General features: G+C 42.7%; 1 protein-coding gene across 3 annotated transcripts in view; it reads left to right on the top strand.

Annotated features, from left to right (window-relative positions):
- Window positions 1-17,905, top strand: part of CAGE1 (cancer antigen 1) — a 358,253-nt gene extending 340,348 nt beyond the window's left edge. The window contains exons 9-10 of one of the 3 annotated variants that reach the window (XR_003942755.1): window positions 6,136-6,312; window positions 17,848-17,905. Coding sequence is in view for 1 of the 3 variants with exons in the window: in XM_030208903.1 (XP_030064763.1) it covers window positions 17,848-17,884 (37 nt within the window). In the remaining 2 variants the exon portion in view is untranslated. Of the gene's footprint in view, window positions 1-6,135; window positions 6,355-17,847 lie in introns of all 3 variants that reach the window. The other 2 variants (XR_003942753.1, XM_030208903.1) reach the window with 2 other exon arrangements.
- Window positions 17,906-19,272: the final 1,367 nt, after the last annotated feature.

The following is a 19,272-nucleotide window of genomic DNA, read 5'->3' as shown; positions in this document are numbered from 1 at the left end:
AAAGACTTGAAGACGGGCAGGGAGGGGGCTTGGCGTAAGGGCTCAGGAAGGTTGTTCCAAGCATAGGGTGAGGCGAGGCAGAATGAGCGGAGTCTGGAGTTGGCGGTGGTGGAGAAGGGTACTGAGAGGAGGGATTTATCCTGTGAACGGAGGTTACGGGCGGGAACGTAAGGGGAGATGAGGGTAGAAAGATAGTGAGGGGCAGCAGACTGAGTGCATTTGTAGGTAAGAAGGAGACGCTTGAGTTGAATGCGGTATCTGATCGGAAGCCAGTGAAGTGACCTGAGGAGAGGGGTGATATGAGTATATTGGTTCTGGCGGAATATGAGACGTGCAGCAGAGTTCTGAACAGATTGAAGGGGGGATAGATGGCTAAGTGGGAGGCCGGTGAGGAGTAAGTTGCAGTAGTCCAGGCGAGAGGTAATGAGAGCGTGGACAAGAGTTCGGGTGGTGTGTTCAGGGAGGAAAGGGCGAATTTTGCTGATGTTAAAGAGGAAGAAGCGACAGGTCTTGGCTATCTGCTGGATATGCGCAGAGAAGGAGGGCTGGGATTTTATTCCAGGTACTTTCTTGTGCAAACGAAAACAGGGGGGATGCGTCCCATCCTAGACCTAAGGGGCCTGAACAATTATCTGGTTCGAGAAAAGTTCAGGATGGTTGCCCTGGGCAGACTTATACGGTCTGTGCCCTGAAGAGCACAGGTACAAATCAAAGTAGGGTATACACAAAAAGCAGCAAATATGAGTTATCTTGTTGGGCAGTCTGGATGGACCGTGCAGGTCTTTTTCTGCCGTCATCTACTATGTTACTATGTTACCCTTCTTCCCATGATTCAGGAGAACGATTGGCTATGGTCTCTGGACTTAAAGGATGCTTATACACACATCTTGATACTCGCAGCTCACAGGAAGTATCTTCGATTTCGACTGGGAACTCTGCACTTTCAGTACTGTGTACTGCCCTTTGGTCTGGCATCTGCGCCCAGAGAGTTCACAAAGTGCCTGGTGGTAGTCGCAGCGTCGCTATGCAGACTGGGAGTGCATGTGTTCCCTTATCTCGACGATTGGCTGGTGAAGAGCACCTCGGAGGCAGGCACGCTATAGTCCATGCGAATAACTATTGAGGTGCTAGAACTACTGGGGTTCGTGATCAAATATTCCAAGTCCCATCTCAAACCAGTTCAAAAATTAGAATTCGTTGGACACAAAGACAGCTTGAGCTTATCTCCCCGAGGCAAGGGCAGACAACCTCCTGTCCCTAGTGTCCTTGGTTCGAGCGTCTCAACAGATCACAGCTCAGCAGATGTTGAGACTTCTGGGGCACATGGCCTCCACAGTTCATGTGACTCCCATGGCATGCCTACACATGAGATCAGCTCAATGGACCCTAGCTTCCCAGTGGTATCAAACTGTGGGAATTCTATGTGATCCAACTGTCCACCGACTTTCAGAATTCCTTGTGGTGGTGAACGATTCGGCCCAATTTGACCTTGGGACGTCCATTCCAAATTCCTCAGCCACAAAAAGTGCTGACAACGGATGAATCCCTCCTGGGGTGGGGAGCTCATGTAGATGGACTTCACACTCAAGAAGCTTGGTCCTTTCAGGAGAAAGGTCTTCAGATCAATCTCCTGGAATTGTGAGCAATCTGGAACGCTCTAAAGGCTTTCAGAGACCGGCTGTCCAAGTAAGTCATATTGATTCAGACAGGTTGCCATGTATTATACCAACAAACAGGGGGGCACCAGATCTCGCCCTCTGTGTCAGGAAGCCGTCCAGATGTGGCTTTGGGCATGCTGTCACGGCATGTTTCTCCAAGCCACTTATCTGGCAGGCGTAAACAACAGTTTGGTCGACAGACTGAGCAGGATAATGCAACCTCACAAGTGGTCATTGAACATGGACGTTGTCCGCAAGATCTTCCGCGTGTGGGGCACCGCCTCAGTGGATCTTTTTGCCACTCAGATCAATCACAAGGTCCCTCTGTTCTGTTCCAGACTTCAGGCCCACAACAGACTAGCGTCGGATGCCTTTCTCCTGCATTGGGGGATCAGGCCTTCTGTATGCACATCTGCTCATACCTCTAATAGGGAAAACTTTGCTGAAACTCAATCAAGACTGCGTAACCATGAATCTGATAGCTCCTTTCTGGCCGTGTCAGATTTGGTTCCCTCTTCTTCTGGAGTTGTCCTCCGAGGAACCGTGGAGAGTGGACTGTTTTCCAACCTTCATCACTCAGAACAAGGGGTCGCTTCTACATCCCAACTTCCAGTCCCTGGCTCTCACTGCCTGGATGTTGACAGCTTAGAATTCGCCTCCTTGTGTCTTTCAGAGGGTGTCTCTCAAGTCTTGCTTGCTTCCAGGAAAGATTCCAAGAAGAGGTGTTACTGTTTCAAATGGAGGAGGTTTGCCATCTGGTGTGACAGCAAGGCCCTAGATCCTCTTTCTTGTCCTATATAGACCCTGCTTGAATTCCTTCTACACTTGTCAGAGTCTGGTCTCAAGACCAACTCCGTAAGAGTTCACCTTAGTGCGATTAGTGCTTATCGCCATGTAGAAGGTAATCCTATCTCTGGACAGCCTTTAGTTGTTCGCTTCATGAGAGGTTTGCTTTTGTCAAAGCCCCCTGTCAAACCTCCATCAGTGTCATGGGATCTCAATTTCATTCTCACCCAGCTGATGAAAGCTTCTTTTGAGCCACTGAATTCCTGCCATCTGAAGTATTTGACCTGGAAGGTCATTTTCTTGGTGGCTGTTACTTCAGCTCGTAGAGTCAGTGAGCATCAGGCCTTGGTAGTGCATGCACCTTATATCAAGTTTCATCACAACAGAGTAGTCCTCCGCACTCACCCTAAGTTTCTGCCAAAGGTGGTGTCGGAGTTCCATCTGAACCAGTCAGTTGTCTTGCCATCATTTTCCCCATCCTCATACCCGCCCAGGCGAAAGCAGTTTACATACCTTGGACTGCAAGAGAGCATTGGCCTTTTATGTGGAGCGGACAAAGCCCTTCAGACAGTCCGCCCAATTGTTTGTTTCTTTCGACCCCAACAGGAGGGGAGTCACCATCAGAAAACGCACAATTTCTAATTGGTTAGCGGATTGCATTTCCTTCACTTATGCCCAAGTTGGGCTGACTCTACAGGGTCATGTCACGGCTCATAATGTTAGAGCCATGGCTGCATCAGTGGCCCACTTAAAGTCGGCCTCCATTGAAGAGATTTGCAAGGCTGCAACGTGGTCATCAGTCCACACATTCACATCTCACTACTGCCTCCAGCAAGATACCCGACGCGACAGTCGGTGCAAAATCTGTTCGGGGTTTAGAATCCAACTCCACCCCCCTAGACCCATTTTGATTCTGTTCCAGGCTGCACTCTCAGTTAGTTGATTTTGTTTTTAGGTCAATATTTGTTATGTCCTCGCCGTTGCGAGGCCCAATTGACCAATGTTCATTTTTTTGAGTGAGCCTGGTTGCTAGGGATACCCCACATGTGAGAACAAGCAGCTTGCATGTTCTCGGAGAAAGCGAAGATACTTACCTGTAGCAGGTATTCTCCGAGGACAGCAGGCTGATTGTTCTCACAAACTCGCCCTCTTCCCCTTTGGAGTTGTTCTTGTTTTTATGCTTTTTGATTAAACTAAAGAGGCACACTCGCGTGACGGGTGGGAAGTCATTCGCGCATGTGCAGTTCGCGTTGCTCGCACGACGGAACTCTCTGGAAAGGCTTTATTATTTTGCTTGCAAACTTTTTCCCGATTCCTGGGCCGCTGTGGACGTCAACCCATATGTGAGAACAATCAGCCTGCTGTTCTCGGAGAATAAAGTATCTTCACTTTTTCTAGTGGTCAGTATGTTATATATCTTTTGTTGAAGTTTTATAATCTGATTGGTTTTGATTTTATATTTGTTGAAAATGTATTCTTCTTTTGTGAAGAAGCTGTTTTTCTTGTTGTTTTGTGCTTTATTTATCCATCCGTCTATCATCTAAAATTTAGAAACAACAACATGGTGGTTTGCAATCCAGTACAATGACCTAAACTTAAAACACATAAAATCTAAATAAAAGTTTAGAATAAAAGTCATATAGTAGATGGAGATGGAGACAGCACAACATAAGGAGCATGTGGACAATGTAAAAGCCAAGGACTAGAGGGATGAGAGGGTGAGCCACTTGCCCTCAGTAGCCAGAAAGCTCAATGATCAAGAAAAGTTTGAATATCCAGGCTTTAACCCCCATCTTAAATTTGTAATAGGAACTCATCAAACACAATGTTATGGACAATTTATTCCAGAGGGTAAGAGCCAGTATTGAAAAACTTGTGCCATCTGAAATCTAAACAAAACTTGATATAAGTAGGGATGATAAGTAAATTAGTTTGTGAAGAACACAGGAGTTGTAACTGGTTAATAACGAATCAGCATGGAATTTTAAATAAAATGGTAAACCAGAATAAGTGCAATGAATCAGCATTGATAATTTAAAACTGATTGTACCAAAAATGAGAAGCCATTGCTGTATAACCAGGAGGGGGTAACATTATCTGTTTTCAATACACTATAGATCAATTTCACTGCTTTATTTTGTATAAGCTACATCTGCTTCAAATTAGCTTGAGTGGTCACCACCAATAAGTAATTACAGTAATCTCTGGAATTCAGAAAAGGGTGCAAGGAGTGAATTTTGCAAAGAATAAGGAAAGATGTTTCTACCAAGTGTGAGATATAAGGAAAACAAAGATTACAATCAAACCATACTCCTAGTGAACACAGTGTGTCTTTAATCAGAATTTCTGATCCTGCAATCATGGGCCGAAAGGGTGGAGGTGACTTATTTCTATGAACCACATAGCCTCTGATTTCAAAGGGTTTAAATTCAGTTTTGACAGTATGGGCCCTGTTTACTAAGCTGCACTAGCGTTTTTAGCTCATGCTAAAATTAGCACATGCTAAACACTAGAGTTTAGCGCATGCTAATAATCAGCGCACACTAAGAACGCTAGCGTGCCCTTAGAGCTGCTTATTAAACAGGACCCTAAGAGCCACGCAACAATGTGTGCAACACCAATGTACACCTTACATTGAAAGGTTATGTCCGAAGAGTTACTTGCTACGACAAGTTTGATATCTTTCACATAATGAAAGCATTCAGACCTAGGTCCTGAATAAGAGTGGCAAGTGCACCTTAATAAAATGTTAAATAAAATTAGTACCAAGTTTGAACCCTGGGATACCCCACAGGATTATTGATAGGCTGCAAATTGGTCCTTACCAAAAGGGATCCAAAAGGAATGCTGAGAGGGGTAGGAATGAAACTAGCCCAAAACAGTGCTGGTTAATCCAACATCTCTGGTCAGAAGTAAAAAAAAATGTTCAACAATATTAAAGACAGCACTAAGATCAAGTTGAACTAAGAGTATTGTTCCCTGCATGTTTGTGAGTAAAAGTATAAAGCATAACAATACTGTGTCCTAACCTAAATCCTGAATTGGGTGGAAGGTGTAATTAACTTTGCCAAATTTATGGCTCCTTTTACTAAGCCACGGTAGCGATTCCCGCACAGCAAATGCAATGAATTGAATGAGCTTTTTTGCATGTGCTGTGCCGGTAATCAGTAGCACAGTTTAGTAAAAGGGGACCTTAGAGAGCTGTTGAGCCATAATCTTCTTGGACAGCTTGAATATGAAAGGTTGATTGTTTAAAGGAAGTTAGGTTTCTGTGTCCATGGACATATAATCAATTCTTTCCATTCTGTTGGAACTGCAACTTATTCCAAGTTGGAGTTAATAAGATCCAGCAAGATAGGACAAAATGTCCCATCTACACAGGATGGAACTATATTTGCAGGAAAAGAGAAAAAGTTTTGTTTTAATTGGTCATAAATAGGCTTAATATTGAGGTTTGTTCTTTTCAAAACCTGTGGAGTGTTTTCTTTTTAATTAAAGGTGGTGGTAATTTATTTGTATGGGTTGGCTTTGATTTGTATTTGCAATCCACCTTAAACTAAGAATTTTTGTGTAAAAGCAAGGTATTAATGCCAAATTAAATTAAATTCAATTCAGATGGTCTGTTGGCATAATTGGTTGCTTTGTGTTAATAGTATAAATACAAATCATAATGTAATCTTTTGTATACCAGTCTAATTCGCAGATAGAACACCTAAACCTGCATGCTGTCATAGTGAAGGTGACTGTTGAAGTCTACACAACTGAAGCACAAAAATGTGCCAACTCACATGTACTTAGTCCTTCAAGGATGCACCAGCACTTCATCTGTGGCTCTCAATCAAAGCAATAATTCCAATAAACATTTAAGGTGTGCTTTGAAGTCCTTGTAAAAATGTTTATTTTTGGCAAGGTATGTGGTAATTGATAGTTATAAAAATAACCCTACCAAATAAATAGTGAGATTTGGACCATCAAAACCAGGTAACATTAATCTCAGTACCAACCAGAGGAGGTAGCAACAGCAGTCCATTGAATAATTCTCACCGTGCAAAAAAATTTAAAGCTGAATTCAGTGTCCCCATATTCCAACAAAAAATCATTTATTGTAAAAAATTGTTTTGAAAACATCCAAATCAGATCTGCAATAAATACATGTTTTGTTGGCTCTGCATCAGGGATTCAATATAACCATCTAACTATAACTAGTGCTGTAAAGAAAACCATAAATCACTTTATACAGTCCTAAATCTCAATGGTGGGGGCAAATTGTAAATCATACACAAAACAAACTCAGCACCATTCAATCTTAATCAAGAAGCATCTACAAACAGACTTCAGTAGTGACTTCTTTCACATAAGGCACACACCCTGTGTCTCACTAGAATCATCAGTCTGATTTATCTTTCATTCTTACTATTTTTTCAAACAATTTTTATAAAAAGGCACTTAGCTTATGCAGACTAATCCTGCCTCCTTGCCTCTGGGCCCTCCCGCTTTAAAATGGTAGCACCCAGCCTCTGCCTGGTGCATCCTGGATGCACTGGGAGGGGCCTAGCACCATATAAGGAGTTTTTTCCCAGTGCATCCCAACAATAGCTGTTGTTAGTTTTTAGCCACTAGGGCAGGGGGTTTCTTGTGGGCTGGTTTTCTGTGCATTGCACTGAATTGCTATTGAGCTTGTTTTAATACAAGCAAAGTCTTTAACATGGGACTCTCGGTTTCTGCTTCTGTGCACAGTAAAGCAGTGGCTGAAAGCCTCTGTGCATTGGCTGCACAATAATGTTTTTTTTAGACTGGCTAAAACCTTGTCGCATTTTCTTCACCTTCAGATCCTCCGACACCAACACCCCAAGGTCACATTGTTCTTTCACCTTCAGAATTTCGGACACCAACACCCCAAGGTTTCTCTCCCTTCCTATTCGGTATCTCTCTTTTGGGTTTCTGCACCCCAGGAGTATCACTCTGCACTTCTTGGCCTTAAATTTTAACTGTCTTCCAGGGCAAAAAATGTAATACCGGTTTCTATTGGTGGTTAAATTTTAACTGCCAGACCATCAACCATTCTTCTAACATTTGGAGATCCCTTCTGATTGTTTCTACTCCCTCCAAGGTATCCACTCTATTGGCTATCTTCAAGTCATCCGCAAAAAGCCAAACATTTCCTTCCAACCCTTCAGCAATATCTCCCACAAATATATTAAACAAAATCGGGCCCAGCACCGACCCTTGAGGAACTCTACTGCTCACCTTCCTTTCCTCTGAGTGGATTCCATTTACCAACATCCTCTGCCACCTGTTGGACAACCAGTTTCCTATCCAGTTTACTACTTTTGGTCCTAAGTTCAGCCTTTTCAGCTTATTCAAAAGCTGTATCAAAGGCTTTCCTAAAATCCAAGTAGATTACATCTAGGATGTGTCCTTCATCCAGTTCTTTGGTCACCCAGTCAAAGAAGTCAATAAGATTCGTTTGGCAGGATTTTCCTTTGGTAAAGCCATGTTGCCTCGGGTCCTGTAGCTCGTTGGCTTCTAGAAAGTTAACTATCTTTTCTTTCAGCAGCGACTCCATTATTTTTCCTACTACCGACGTGATACTTACTGGTCTGTAGTTTCCCACTTCTTCCCTTTTTCCACTTTTTTGAAGGGGGCCCATATCTGCTCATCTCCAATCTCACGGAACCTTTCCCACCTCTAGAGATCTATTAAATAAATTTTTAAGAGGTCCCTCGGTATGCTGGGATGTATCCCATCCGGCCCCATAGCTTTGTCCACCTTCACATTCTCAAGCTGTTTATAAACTCTTTCTTCCTAAATGGTGCAGTATCCACTCCATTCCCAGATGTTTCCTCAGCAGCCGACCGCAGTCCTTCTCCAGGATTTTCCTCCATGAACATCGAAGAGAAGTAATTGTTTAGCACGTTTGCTTTATCCTCATCACTCCATTCTCATTATCTTTAAGTCTTGCAATTCCATTCCTATCTTTTCTCCTTTCTCTAATATATCTGAAAATGGTCTTGTCACCTTTCTTTACATCTTTAGCCATTTTTTCTTCTGCTTGCACTTTCACTAGCCATATTTCCCTCTTCGCTTCTTTGAGTTTAATCCGATAATCTTTTCCATGATCCTCTCATTGCGTTCTTTTGTATTTTTTGAACAAAGCCCCTTTTGCTTTTTTTTTTTCAGATGCTTGTTTGGAGAACCATTTAGGCTTCCTGTTTCTCTTGTTTTTGTTTACTTTGCTTGCATAAAGATCAGTGCCATATTATAGCAGCCTTTAGCTTGACCACTGATTTTCCACTTCTCCTATGCCTTCCCATGCCAACAGCTCCTTCTTCAGCTATTCCCCCATTTTATCAAGATCAGTACTTCTGAAATCCAGTACTTTGAGTTTTGTGCGTCCACATTCCGCCTTTGCCCTTATATCAAACCATATGATGTTATGATCACTACTACTTAGGTGGGCACTCACCCAGATATTGCAAACACTTCCTCCATTTGTGAGCACTAGATTCAGCATTGACCCTTCCCTCATGGGTTCCATCATCATTTGTCTGAGCAAGGCACTTTGATAGGCATCCACAATCTCCCTACTTTCCGATTCTGCAGACGGGACATTCCAATCCACATCAGACAAATTGAAATCTCCCAACAGTAGCACCTCCCCTTTCATACCAATCTTTTCTTCTATCAGATCCTTGTCTAGCTTCTTCGTTTGTGCCGGAGGTATGTAGATAAACTCCGTGTGAATACGGGTTACATCTTCTCTTTCCAGGACGATCCATAAAGCTTCTTCCTTTCCCCAGGTTCCCCACATTTCAGCCGCTCTGATATTGTCTCTCACATACCTGTGCAGCGCCACTTCTCCACCTATTAAGCCCTTCCTTAAAAGATTATAGCCTGGTATGGTCACATCCCATTCATGGGAATCATTGAAGTACGTCTCTGTAATAGCAACAATATTCAAGTTTTCCTTAAACATTAGGGCTTGCAAGTCTTGAACCTTTTTACTTAGACTACGAGCATTTGTGCTCATTGCTTTCCATGTGCTTAGTGAGCTTAGGTGCTTTTCTATATTTAGTTGACCTTTCCCTCTGCCATCATGTTTATTCTGGGGGTGACTTTATGAATTCCCTTGTTTCCTTTTGTCACCGCCACCCTCTAGTTTAAATGTCTAGAAACATACTGTCTGCATTTCTCCCCAAGGATCCTTTTCCTATCACAGAAAGATGTAGCCCATCGTTATAGTACAGCCTGTTATTTTTCCACGTATTACCCCATGCTCCTATGTATCTAAAACCTTCTTCTTTACACCAAGACATGCTGTGGACATGCTGCTTTTGTCTACTTTGACCATCAGTACTCCGTCTTTGAGAGTTCAATCCAGCCCCACTCCGATGGCGATTTTTGTGGGCTCAGCACCAACAACTTCATTGGTCCGCGAGGCTTTGGCGGCCATTTTGTCAGCAGGTTCCTCGCCCACTACCATGTCCCGGGATGTTGGTTTTGTGAGGGTAGAAGTCTCTGTCCTGCTGTTTTGGCCTGAATTTCTTCTTTTATTACATGAGGCCTTTTATTAAAGTCAGCTCAAGCTGCCTCTCTTTCTTCCCATGACGTTGCTTTTGAGGAGCAGCTTCCTAAGAAATGAAAACTTTCCATTTTGCAGGATTTTGGAGAATGTTCCTCCTCGGACTCAGAGGAGGTTTTATCTGTGTATTCTGACTGTCCTAGTTCTGCTGGGCCCTTACTTGAACATTTCAGAGGCAGAAGGGAGTGATGACCCTACTGTAGTTAGGCTGTTTTTGAGAACAGAGTTGCCTCTGTTGATCACAAAATCTATGGAGGCTTTAAACATTTCTTCCTCTGCTTCTGAGATATCTGGTCTTGCTCCATCTCTATTATGTCAGGTACTAAGAGACCTGTATCTTTCCATATACATGAGGCTATGCAGGAACTTATTGCAGCTCAGTAGGATCCCCTGATTCTAATCTCTGGGTGGCTTGCGCTATGTCCAAATTATATCCCCTTCTGCTGTTTGATTTCGAGCAGTTTGCTCTTCCTAAAGTGGATGCCCTTATTACGGTGGTTACTAAATGTACCGCTATCTGTATTGAAGGCGGCATTGCATTAAAAGATATGCATGACCGCAAGCTTGAGGCTTCCTTGAAGCTTGCCTTTCAACTAGCAGCATTAAATTCTCAGGCAGCAATTTTTTCTTCTTTTGTAGCCAGGGTTCTTTATCATGGATTCAACAATTGTCCACATTGGGCTCGCCTCCAGACTTTCTCCCTACCCTAGAGGTGGGGTTGTCCTATTTGTCAGATGCTCTTTATGATATTCTCTGAGCCTCAACTAAGGGTATGGCCTTGGCCATTTTAGTACAACACTGGCTATGGTTGAGGCATTGGGCCACTGATGCATCCAGATCTCTTCTGGTGAAGTTGCCCTTTTGGGGAAATCTACTCTTTGGTGCAGATTTGTAGAAGATTGTTAAAGGCCTGGGAGATTCCAAGGTCCAGTGGCTACCTGAGGACAAGCCTGAGTCTGATCTCACTGCAGCTAAGTCTCATTATCAAGAAACACAGAGGTATTGACCAGGGAAGGCTAGTGCTTCCACTCAAAAACCTTGCTTTTTTCAGACTGTCTTCTTTTCAAGGAGGCAAGAAGCTCTTTTCTACTTCTCAAGAACCTCTCCCTCTTCGCAGCCCTCACAATGACAGGGTCAAGGTTCCTACTTGTACGTAGACATAGGTGGGCCTCTTTCCCGCTTTCACAAGGAGTGGACCACCATTACTGCAGATCAGTGGGTTCTCAATATCATTCTCTATGGCTACAAGCTAGAATTTTCAAAGCCATTCTCAGATATTTTCATGCTGTCCCTTTGCGACAGCTCTGCAAATAGGCAATGCTAACTACCTTAGCTTCTTTATGGCAACTGGGGGCCATTCAGCCTGATCCTCCAGCAGAGAGGGACATGGGTCAATATTCCATCTGTGTTGTCATCCCAAAGAAAGAAGACTCTCTTCACCTGATTCTGGATCTCAGAGGGGTGAACAAGTCTCTCAGAGTGCTGCACTTCCACACGGAGACTCTTTGTTCTGTCATAGCCTTGGTCCAGCCAGGTGAGTTTCTCATCTCATTGGACCTCAAGGAGGCTTATTTTCATATCCCAATTTGGCCTCCTCACAGGAAATTTCTCGGGTTTATAATCCTGGGAGATCAATTTCAATTCAAAGCCATGCCTTTTGGCCTCACCACTGCATGTCGGTGATGGTGGCAACCTTTCTTTGCTGGCAAGGATCCAGGTAATCCTTACCTGGACAATTGGCTAATTCAGGCACTTCTTATCAAGAGAGCCTTCACAGTACACAGACAGTCCTATTGCTTCTGCGCTGAGTTGGGTGGTGAATTACTGAAGGAGTCATCTCACCCCCACCCAGACCCTGGAGTTTCTGGGAGTGTGCTTAAATACCCAGGCGAGGAAGGTTTTCCTGCCTCAGTATCGTCAGCTCAAGCTCAAAACAGCAAATCATCAGGTTTCTCTCTCTTCCCTGCCCGTGGGCGTGAGATTATGTTCAGATTCTCAGTTCTATGGTGGCAACTTTGGATGTTCTGCCTTGGGCGAAGTTCCACATGCAGCCCCTACAGTCATCCCTGTGGTCTCCAGTCTTGGGGACTTACGACCAGCTGGTGCTGTGGACACCTCAAGCCAGACAGAGTCTGACTTGGTGGCTTCTCCCTGTGCACACTCAGGCGGGGTTGCCCTTACAGACTCCCAGTTGGTATGTTCTCACCTCTGATGCCAGCCTCTTTGGATGCGGAGCCCATTATCTCCACCACTCTGCATAGGGCTTCTGGTCGAGAGTGGAGACTTCCTGGTCCATCAACAGATTGGAACTTCAAGCTGTCCAGAAAGCTCTACTAGCCTTTCCTTCTCTTATTCACTGGAGGCCAGTACTCGTGCTCTCGGACAATGTCACAGCCATGTCTTGCATCAAGAGTCAAAAAGGAACAAAGAGTATATCTGTAGCCCAGGAGGCATGTCTTATTTTTCAGTGAGCATAATTGAACATTTCAATGATTTCAGCACCTCACATACTACTACTTATCATTTCTAAAGCGCTACTAGACGTACGCAGCGCTGTACACTTGAACATGAAGAGACAGTCCCTGCTCGACAGAGCTTACAATCTAATTAGGACAGACAAACAGGACAAACGAGATAAGGGAATATTAAAGTGAGGATGATAAAGTAAGGGTTCTGAACAAGTGAATAAGGGTTAGGAGTTAAAAGCAGCATCAAAAAGGTGGGCTTTTAGCTTAGATTTGAAGACGGCCAGAGATGGAGCTTGAAGTACCGGCTGAGGAAGTATATTCCAGGCATATGGTGCAGCAAGATAAAAGGAACAGAGTCTGGAGTTAGCAGTGGAAGAGAAGGGTTCAGATAAGAGAGATTTACCCAGTGTACGGAGTTCCCTGGGAGGAATGTAGGGAGAGATGAGAGTGGAGAGTTATTGAGGAGCTGCAGAGTGAATGCACTTGTAGGTCAAAAAGAGGAGTTTGAACTGTATGTGGAAACGGATAGGAAGCCAGTGAAGTGACTTGAGAGGGCTAATATGAGCATAAAGACACTGGTGGAATATTAGTCTTCCAGCAGAATTTTGAACAGATTGACGAGGAGAGAGATAGCTAATTGGGAGACCTGTGAGAAGCAAGTTGCAATAGTCTAAATGAGAGGTGATAAGAGTGTGGATGAGGGTTCTGGTAGTGTGCTCAGAAAGGAAAGGGTGAAAAAAAATGTAACAAAACAAAATGTTGGTGATATTATAGAGAAAGAAACAACAGGTTTTAGCAGTCTGCTGAATATGTGCAGAGAAGGAGAGGGAGGAGTCGAAGATGACCCCAAGGTTACGAGCTGATGAGACAAGAAGGATGAGAGAGTTATCCACAAAAATAGAGAATGAGGGAGGAGGAGAGGTTGGTTTAGTGGGAAAGATAAGAAGCTCAGTCTTGGTCATGTTTAGTTTCAGATGGCGCTGAGACATCCAGGCAGCAATGTCAGACAGGCAGACAGATACTTTGGCCTGGATTTCGGCTGAGATTTCTGGTGTGGAGAGGTAGATCTGGGAGTCATCAGCGTAAAGATGATACTGAAAACCATGGGATGAGATCAGAGTACCAAGGGAAGAAGTATAGATGGAGAAAAGAAGAGGTCCTAGGACAGATCCCTGAGGTACACCAACTGACAGTGGGATAGAAGTAGAGGAGGATCCACTAGAGTATACACCAAAGGTATGCTGGGAGATAAGAAGAAAACCAGGAAAGAACAGAGCCCTGAAATCCAAGTGAGGACAGCGTATCAAGGAGTAGGCTGTGATCAACAGTGTCAAAAGCAGCAGATAGATCGAGAAGGATGAGGATAGAATAGAGACCTTTGGATCTGGCCAGGAACAGATCATTGGAGACTTTAGCAAGCACTGTTTCAGTTGAATGAAGGGGGCGAAAGCCAGATTGAAGTGGATCAAGAATAGCTTGAGATGAAAGAAAGTCGAGGCAACGGCGGTGAACAACACATTCAAGTATCTTGGATAGGAAAGGGAGGAGGGAGATGGGGCGATAATTGGAAGGATAGGTAGGGTCCAATGAAGGTTTTTTTAAGGAGTGGTGTGACTATGGCATGTTTGAAGGCATCAGGAACAGTCGCAGTGGACAGTGAAAGATTGAGGATCTGACAGATAAAAGGGATGACAGTAGGAGAGATAGTGTTAAGTAGATGGGTGGGAATAGGATCAGAGGAACAGGTAGTTAGTTTCGAGGAAGAAATAAGATGTGTAGTTTCCTTTTCAGTGATTTCAGAAAAGGAGGCAGGGGTTGGAGGGCTGAGAGAATGGACTAACAGAAGGCGAGGTGGAGGTGACCTGGGGTTCACTGAACTCACACATGGATTTCCTCAGCAGAGTGTCTCTGGATCTGGGAGAATGGCAATTGTCAAAGACTGCATTTCGCCTCATTTCCACACAGTGGGGCCTTCCGGTTCTGGACCTCATGGCATCCAGACTCAATGCGTAAGTACACAGATTCTACAGCCACATCAGGGAGAAAGACTCCCTAGAAATGGCTGCACTGATACAGCCTTGGCCATCGGATGGCCTCCTTTACATGTTTCCTCCATGAATTCTCGTGGGAAGGACATTGCATAGGATTGTGCGTCATCCTGGGAAAGTTGTTCTTGTAGCTCCAGACTCACCCAGATGTCCTTGCTATGCAGACCTCATTCATCTTCACATCGCTCCTCGGTTGACTCTTCCTCCACAGATGGACTTATTGCACCAAGGTCCTGTACTTATGGAGGATCCCTCCCGCTTTGGTCTTTCAGCCTGGATCTTGAGAGGATGCGATTGAGAAAGAAGGGTTATGTGGATGATGTTATTACTACCTTGCTGCAAGCCCAAAAGTGGTCCACTTCTTCTTATGCTAGAGTGTGGAGAACTTTTAAGAGCTGGTTTGCACAGAATGGTATTTCTCCGTTTCATGCTTCCTTGTCTTAAAATTTATCCTTCCTTCAAGAGGAATTCAAAAAAGGCTTGGGTCTCAATTCACTCAAGGTTCAGGTAGCAGTGTAGGCGTGGCATAGAGCAAGATACAGAATACCTCATTGGTTGCTCACCCTGATATAGTGTGATTCCTCAAGGGAGTCACTCATCTGCATCCCCCTTTCTGCAATATTTGTCCTCAGTGTAGTCTTAAGGCTCTTCAGTCGGCCCCCTTTGAGCCCCTTCATTCTGCAACTATCAAAGATCTTACTTTAAAGGCAGTATGTCTAGTTGCCATTTTGTCAACACTGAGCGTTTCAGAGCTTCAAGCTCTCTTGCAGGGATCACTTTCTCCGCATTTATGACTTGCGAGTATCCATACGGACAGTTTTATCCTTTTTGCTGAAGATTGTGTCTCCTTTTCATGTCAATCAGCCTGTATTTCTGCCTTCTTTTTCTAGGGAGGTCTATTCAGCAGAATATGCTTCCCTGCAACTGTTGGATGTGAAGCTCTTTCCGCTTCCAGTGACTTCAGGTCTGATCATCTTTTTGTTCTCTTCGCAGGACCCTAGAAGGGTTTGCCGGCCTCCAAAGTGACAGTGGCTCGATGGCTTAAGGAGGCTATTTCTTCGGCTTACATTCTGAGGGGGTAGATCTACTCCCATACATATCAAGGCTCATTCTACCAGGTCTTTGACAACTTCTTTGCAGAATCTAGGGCGATTTTGTTTGGGGAGATCTGTCGGTCAGCGACATGGGCTTCTTCTCATTCCTATGTTAAGCATTACTGTTTGTATGTGTCTGCTCAAGCAGATACTTCCTTCAGGCCACAGTTCTCACTGCAGGGATATCACAGCCCCTCCCCTCTTAAGGATTGCTTTTGTACATCTCATTTATCTGCACAGATCCTTGGGACATAATGGAAGGAAAAATTAGTTTTCCTTTAGTCCCAAAGGATCAGTCCAGAGCCTGCCCTTTTGTGATGGTTTTGGGTTTTTTGGGTTCTATGTAATTTTGGGTGCTTATATTGTTCTGGTTCTGTTATTTCTAAGGCACGAGTTTTACCCTTTATTTCATAGTTCTTTTTCTATCTATAGGCTGGAGTTTTTTTCTCTGGAAGTCACTCTTTCACAGCTTTTTTATCAAATACTCGCTTAGTTGCTAAGCGCAGGAGCTTATGAGGCACAACTCATCAGAGTTCTCCATCTCAACCTGCTGGCAGATGGTCACAACCCATTTGTCTGGACTAAAGGAAAGAAAATTATCAGGCAATTAACTAATTTTTCCTTGTACTTCATTATTCTCACTTGGTTTTTTTTTTTCTGTGAATTCTGTGTAGAAGCACTGGTATGGCTTTTTATCCAATATTTAAGGAACCCCAGTTTTTGCTTTTCAGCATTGGAGATTATGTGTTCAGTGCTAAACAGAGATCTGATTACTTTTAAAGAGAACCTAATATGAATGGACATTACCTCTGTAATCAATGTTCATTTTGTAACATGACTCTGGCCCCTCGGACACATCCAGGTATTAAATCAAAAATGTTATTGACCATATGACTCTTTGTTATACATACATTGATTTATCCTTGCAATCCTTTCTTATGTGGGGTGTACAAAACATGATATTAAAGTATGTTTGAGCATGTAGCTAGCTTTTATGTTACATTGATCTTCAAATACCCCCATCTTTGAACACTGTATGAAGATTAATCACTGATTTTCTGACTTAAATTGATGAATGATTGATCATGTTGTGGAGAACTTGCAAGAGTGAGATAGAATCCAATTATTTATATTTAGGGAGCAATATTGGATTTTACACTACTCTCTGTAGACCTCAAGAGCTTAATAAAACTGAATGAATGACTGTGATTTAAAATTGTGTTTAGATTATGGGGTTTTTGATTAGTTTATGCTGCCAATTCTCTATGAAAAAGGCTGATGCCATGTTTTACTTTACAATAACCAGTAAATCACCATGCTCACTGTCAAAATTAAAACCAAAAGCTGCTCTAAATATAACTATGTACAGTAGGAGAGCCCTCAACATGTCTTATCACCCCTAGTACAGCTAGCATATGAACTGTGTTATCAAATGGGTGAAAATCACTTATTCTCTTTCATCGGGCTATCTCTAAACGTGCATAACCTAATATGTGCATATATAGTCCATTCGTTCTTCAAGGTCTTTACCACTCATATAACATTTCAAAACAAAGCCTCCCTAAATGCCTGATACTGGAAGTTTCATTTAGGAAACTGCCTCAGGGACTTGGGACAGCTCCAACAGCATACTTCTCACACAGACTCCAACTGAGGCAACAACTCACTGAGGCAGTTTCCTAAATGAAACCCGTGGTGTCAGGCATTTAGGGAGACTTTGTTTTAAAATGTTATATGAGCGGTAAAGACCTTGAAGAACAAGTGGACTCCACATAAGTACAATTTGAATCTTTATTAGAATGTTAAATGCTGCATAATTGAATTTTGGACATTTTTTCATTTGGACACTATGTATGTATTAGGTTGTGTATGTGTGGAGATAGCCCAATGAAAGAAAATAACCCCTCTCCCCCCCAGCACCTTTTTCACTTTGAATGGGTTGTATCGGCATTACCATACTGGCAGTCGCTAGTGCGGTTTTGTAAAAGGAGTGGGTAAGTGATTTTCACCCATTTGGTAATAGTGTTCATTTTCTAGCTGTACTATGGGTGATGAGACATGCTGAGGGCTCTCCTAATTTATATAAATGTTATTTTTACAATAGCTTTTTTGGTTTTGATAGTGGGCATGGTGCTTTACTGGCTATTATAGTGTGTTCATATATATTTACCAGTATTTTCTGTTTTGTTTATTTTATGTTTTACTTTACAGCATTAATGGTGGTGAGATGGCTATACTGGATCCCTGATACAAAGATAAGAAGATATAGATTCATGTTGGATCTGGTTTGGATGTTTTCAAGAAAAAAAAATTTGTTGGAATATTGGGACGCTGAATTCAACATTAAAATATGTGCCTGGTGAAGATTTTTCAGTTGACTTACGATGCTACCTCTTTTGGTTGCCTGGTTTTGATGGCCCATCTCTCACTATTTATTTGGTGGAGTTATTTTATTTTATTTCATTGTATTACACTTGTTTTGGTTAGGTGATTGATAATTGAAATAGTTCATATGACTATCATCAAGATGTCCTGTAGTTAGTGCTGGTGAGGCTATCTATATTGTTATTGATTCTGCTGCTGATACCTAGAAGTCCTACTCTGTAGAAAAATTTCAGGGGGTCTTTTACAAAGGCAAGCTAGCATTTTTAGCACACACTAAATACTAGAGACGCCCATAGGAATAAATGGGCATCTCTAGCATTTAGCACATTCTTATTTTTAACTACTACTACTACTACTATTTAGCATTTCTATAGCGCTACAAGGCATACGCAGCGCTGCACAAACATAGAAGAAAGACAGTCCCTGCTCAAAGAGCTTACAATCTAATAGACACACACGCTAAAAACGATGGTGTGTGTTTGTATAAGGACCCCTCTATGTTTTATTTCAATTCTGTGTATAGAACATTAACAGTAATTGGATAAGAGGATTAGTTTTCATAGCACATGGCTGCTATAAATAATCACAGCATCTCAAACCAACCTTGCTATTGCAGTAACTCAAAGGAATTCCTTAACTGGAAATACCAGAATATTTGTCTTGATTGAATATACAACATCTAAAGCAGAGAAAAACAAAGTCTCATTGTGCAAGAATATAAACTTGGAAAGTCTGTCCTATCAGAGTCAAATAACCGTATGGATTTATTGCAACAGTTTTCTAAAAGAAAGCGTATGTCTACTTTTACTTTGAATCTTGACTGAGAATCAAGTTCCTTTAGACATATATTTATTGATTTGAGCTGATGCTATTCCATTAACTCAAAAATATTTATACATTAAGGGTCCTGTTTACAAAGGCATGCTAGCATTTTTAGCACACACAGAAAATTAGCATGCGCTAATTGTGTAAATGCCCATAATATTCCTATGGGCATCTACACAGTTAGCGTGTGCTAATTTTTAGCACCTTTGTAAACAGGGCCCTAAGGCTTCTTTTACAAATCTGCACTAGCAATTCTGGCATGGCAAATGCGATGAAGTCCATAGGAATTGAGTGGACTTCATCGCATTTGCCATTTTGGAATCGCAACTGTGGCTTTGTAAAAGGAGCCCTAAATAATTAGACATATAAATAACATACATATTTTTTATTTGATTTTAGAAAATTACAGTAAAGCAAAGAAATAAG

Source organism: Microcaecilia unicolor, chromosome 1 (genome assembly GCF_901765095.1).
Source record: "Microcaecilia unicolor chromosome 1, aMicUni1.1, whole genome shotgun sequence".
Classification (NCBI taxonomy): domain Eukaryota; kingdom Metazoa; phylum Chordata; class Amphibia; order Gymnophiona; family Siphonopidae; genus Microcaecilia; species Microcaecilia unicolor.
Note: the sequence above shows the minus strand (reverse complement) of the source record. Positions and strands in the feature narration are given on the sequence as shown.